We start from the raw sequence: 2213 nt of genomic DNA, 5'->3' as shown, positions 1-2213 counted from the left end.
CAACGTTACGAGACAGCTGAGATACTTGACTGGTGCCTCAGGGAATTCGCCCTGTCAGCCTTGTGCTCGTCTAATACGGTTCGCCGTGGAGGAATACCTCTCGTGTTGAATGTCCATTGTGTGGAGACGATACACCTCCTGCGAGAGGAGTATGCTTATCGAGTGATCCTTATCGAGAACAAGGAAGTGGCCGTCGACCATGGCGTAGGCAGGGGCTACAACTCGGTCAGCTCCCATACGGTAGCTCCTTGTAGTTACCCTTCATCGACCTAAGTTGCCAGGCATCTGCACGGGCCGAGATATCTACACCTCGAGTGTTGTTCGTTGGTGGGGGAGAGCTCGAAGGAGTTGGACCGCTCATCCCGAAGGTCGCTGATGCAATACTGAGCGTGAGCGTCTGCTACACAGTATTGACCAGCCTCATTGTACTCTCACAGATTCCGACTGTTTTCGGCCACCATCACAGCTACAATGTGTGTACTGCGATGACTTTAGCGATGTTCGAACGATATCGATTCACTAAGACCTGGCCTCGACCCAGCACGCTGCCACCATTGTCAGACGAGGAGCTTGCTGCTCTACGCGAGCAGAGGGTAGGAGCGAGGGGGAAGGAGCATGATCAGTTCTAGTTTCGTTTCTGGTAATGGAGTTTTTCTTGTGCTGATAAAGTAGCTCGGGGAACCTGGGCTTTCGGAGGGGGGTCTCTAACACTACTACGTGCCAGCAGTGCTCTTTTGTATTACTGCTGTAGATTTTTGTATTCTATGAACACCGGACGGGCCCTCATTCACGTCGGAGAGGGGCTTTTGACGTCGGCTGCCTCACGCTGCTCTGCTGGCGATGTGGTCCCTCGAGTGATGACTCCTGAGGATATCCCTCGAATAGCATGCAGAACACTGCAGAAGATGACTACTAGCTTTGAATGGCTCGCCCGGAGGATATCCTTGTCCGGTCAGATGTCACGCTCCCAGGTGAAGTTAACTGATTCCATCTGAAATCTAAGAGCTCTGTCTTCAGGCGGAGGTGGCCATTAGGAACGGCGAGGTTGTTGTCGACGGTCAAGTAGTCCGCCACAACGTGCAGGTCTCCGACCACTGTGATGTTATCTGTCGAGATCAGCCAGTGGAACCACCAGGGTGGGCCTATTCCGTATCTTGTGTACCGTGACCTAAGATATCCCGCCGCAGAGATCCAAAAGTTTGGCTTATCAACAAGCCTCGTGGCGTCGTCTGCAGCGCAACTCGGATACGCGGTCTGACAACCCTTCCTGACTTGTTCGAGATTTGGCACAAACGACGAGTGTGTCGGTCCCCAGCCTGCGTCCGTATGACTTGTGTTCTTCACAGGCTAACGAACTCAGCCATAACATCAACAACGTCGATCTCATTCCACCCCACTTCATCGTTATCAATCCTATACCCGTGATGTGCTCCGGTCTAGTCATTCTCACCAATGATGGCGAGTTCGCCCACAACATGGCCCATCCTCGCAGCAAAGTTCTCAGTGAGTGCATGAGCCGATGCTTTCCTCGTATAGTATACTCCATACTAAGGTGTATTCCTCGTCCGAGTCAAAGGTAGATTGCCAGAGGACCGCTTCAAGAGCTGGAGACGCAGAGAAGGTGTGAAAGTAGGCAATGTCGCTTACGGACAGGTAAGCGTAACTCCTAGTATTGTGGTCTTTCTTCCTTGTACACTGGATAGGTGTTCGTTGGAATAGACAAGCGACCCAGCGAGGACGTCACCTGGTTACGAGTTCGGCTGGTCATGACCAATGAGAAGAACTTAGTGAAGTTGTTCAGGGACACTTACAAGCTCCGGGCAAGTCGACATCGGCCACGTTGGTTGATTAGCGAGCCATTGTCGCGTGCCTTAGGTCACGAAGATCAACTCGTCATCATTTGGACCGTACAGATCGAGTACTGCTTACGTTGATTATATCTGTCCCCAGCCAGTGAGTCCTCACGTACGGCATCTAGCTCCGAGGAGGATCGCTAGAGACGCTATCATGGCGGCTAAAGGTCGGTCGATCCCTAGGACGTGGCAATGATCCTGGCTGAGTCGGTAGGTACCCTGGTCAATCCCATTACGGGTGAATTCGTATCCATATTCGATCAAGCGCGGCATTCGCTCGCTATAGGGGAGGAGCCGCCACCACAGATCGATATTGGGAGGAATGACGAGGCGTTACGGATACCTGAGTGATGAGTGATT

At 52.4% G+C, this 2213-nt stretch overlaps 2 protein-coding genes across 2 annotated transcripts; both read left to right on the top strand.

The window, feature by feature from the left end:
- Nucleotides 1-764: 764 nt before the first annotated feature.
- Nucleotides 765-1351, top strand: Pmar_PMAR007911 (hypothetical protein; the record flags this gene model as incomplete). Its single annotated transcript, XM_002774284.1, has 3 exons — nucleotides 765-971; nucleotides 1018-1096; nucleotides 1347-1351. 3 exons carry the CDS (start codon nucleotides 765-767, stop codon nucleotides 1349-1351), a joined length of 291 nt encoding a protein of 96 aa, XP_002774330.1.
- Nucleotides 1352-1424: 73 nt separating this feature from the next.
- Nucleotides 1425-1824, top strand: Pmar_PMAR007910 (hypothetical protein; the record flags this gene model as incomplete). Its single annotated transcript, XM_002774283.1, has 3 exons — nucleotides 1425-1503; nucleotides 1553-1653; nucleotides 1704-1824. Coding segments are annotated over 3 exons (301 nt in total), but the record flags the coding sequence as incomplete, so codon positions are not given.
- Between the last annotated feature and the right edge of the window lie 389 nt (nucleotides 1825-2213).

Source organism: Perkinsus marinus (assembly GCF_000006405.1).
Source record: "Perkinsus marinus ATCC 50983 genomic scaffold scf_1104296958476, whole genome shotgun sequence".
Taxonomy (NCBI): Eukaryota; Perkinsozoa; order Perkinsida; family Perkinsidae; genus Perkinsus; species Perkinsus marinus.
Note: the sequence above shows the minus strand (reverse complement) of the source record. Positions and strands in the feature narration are given on the sequence as shown.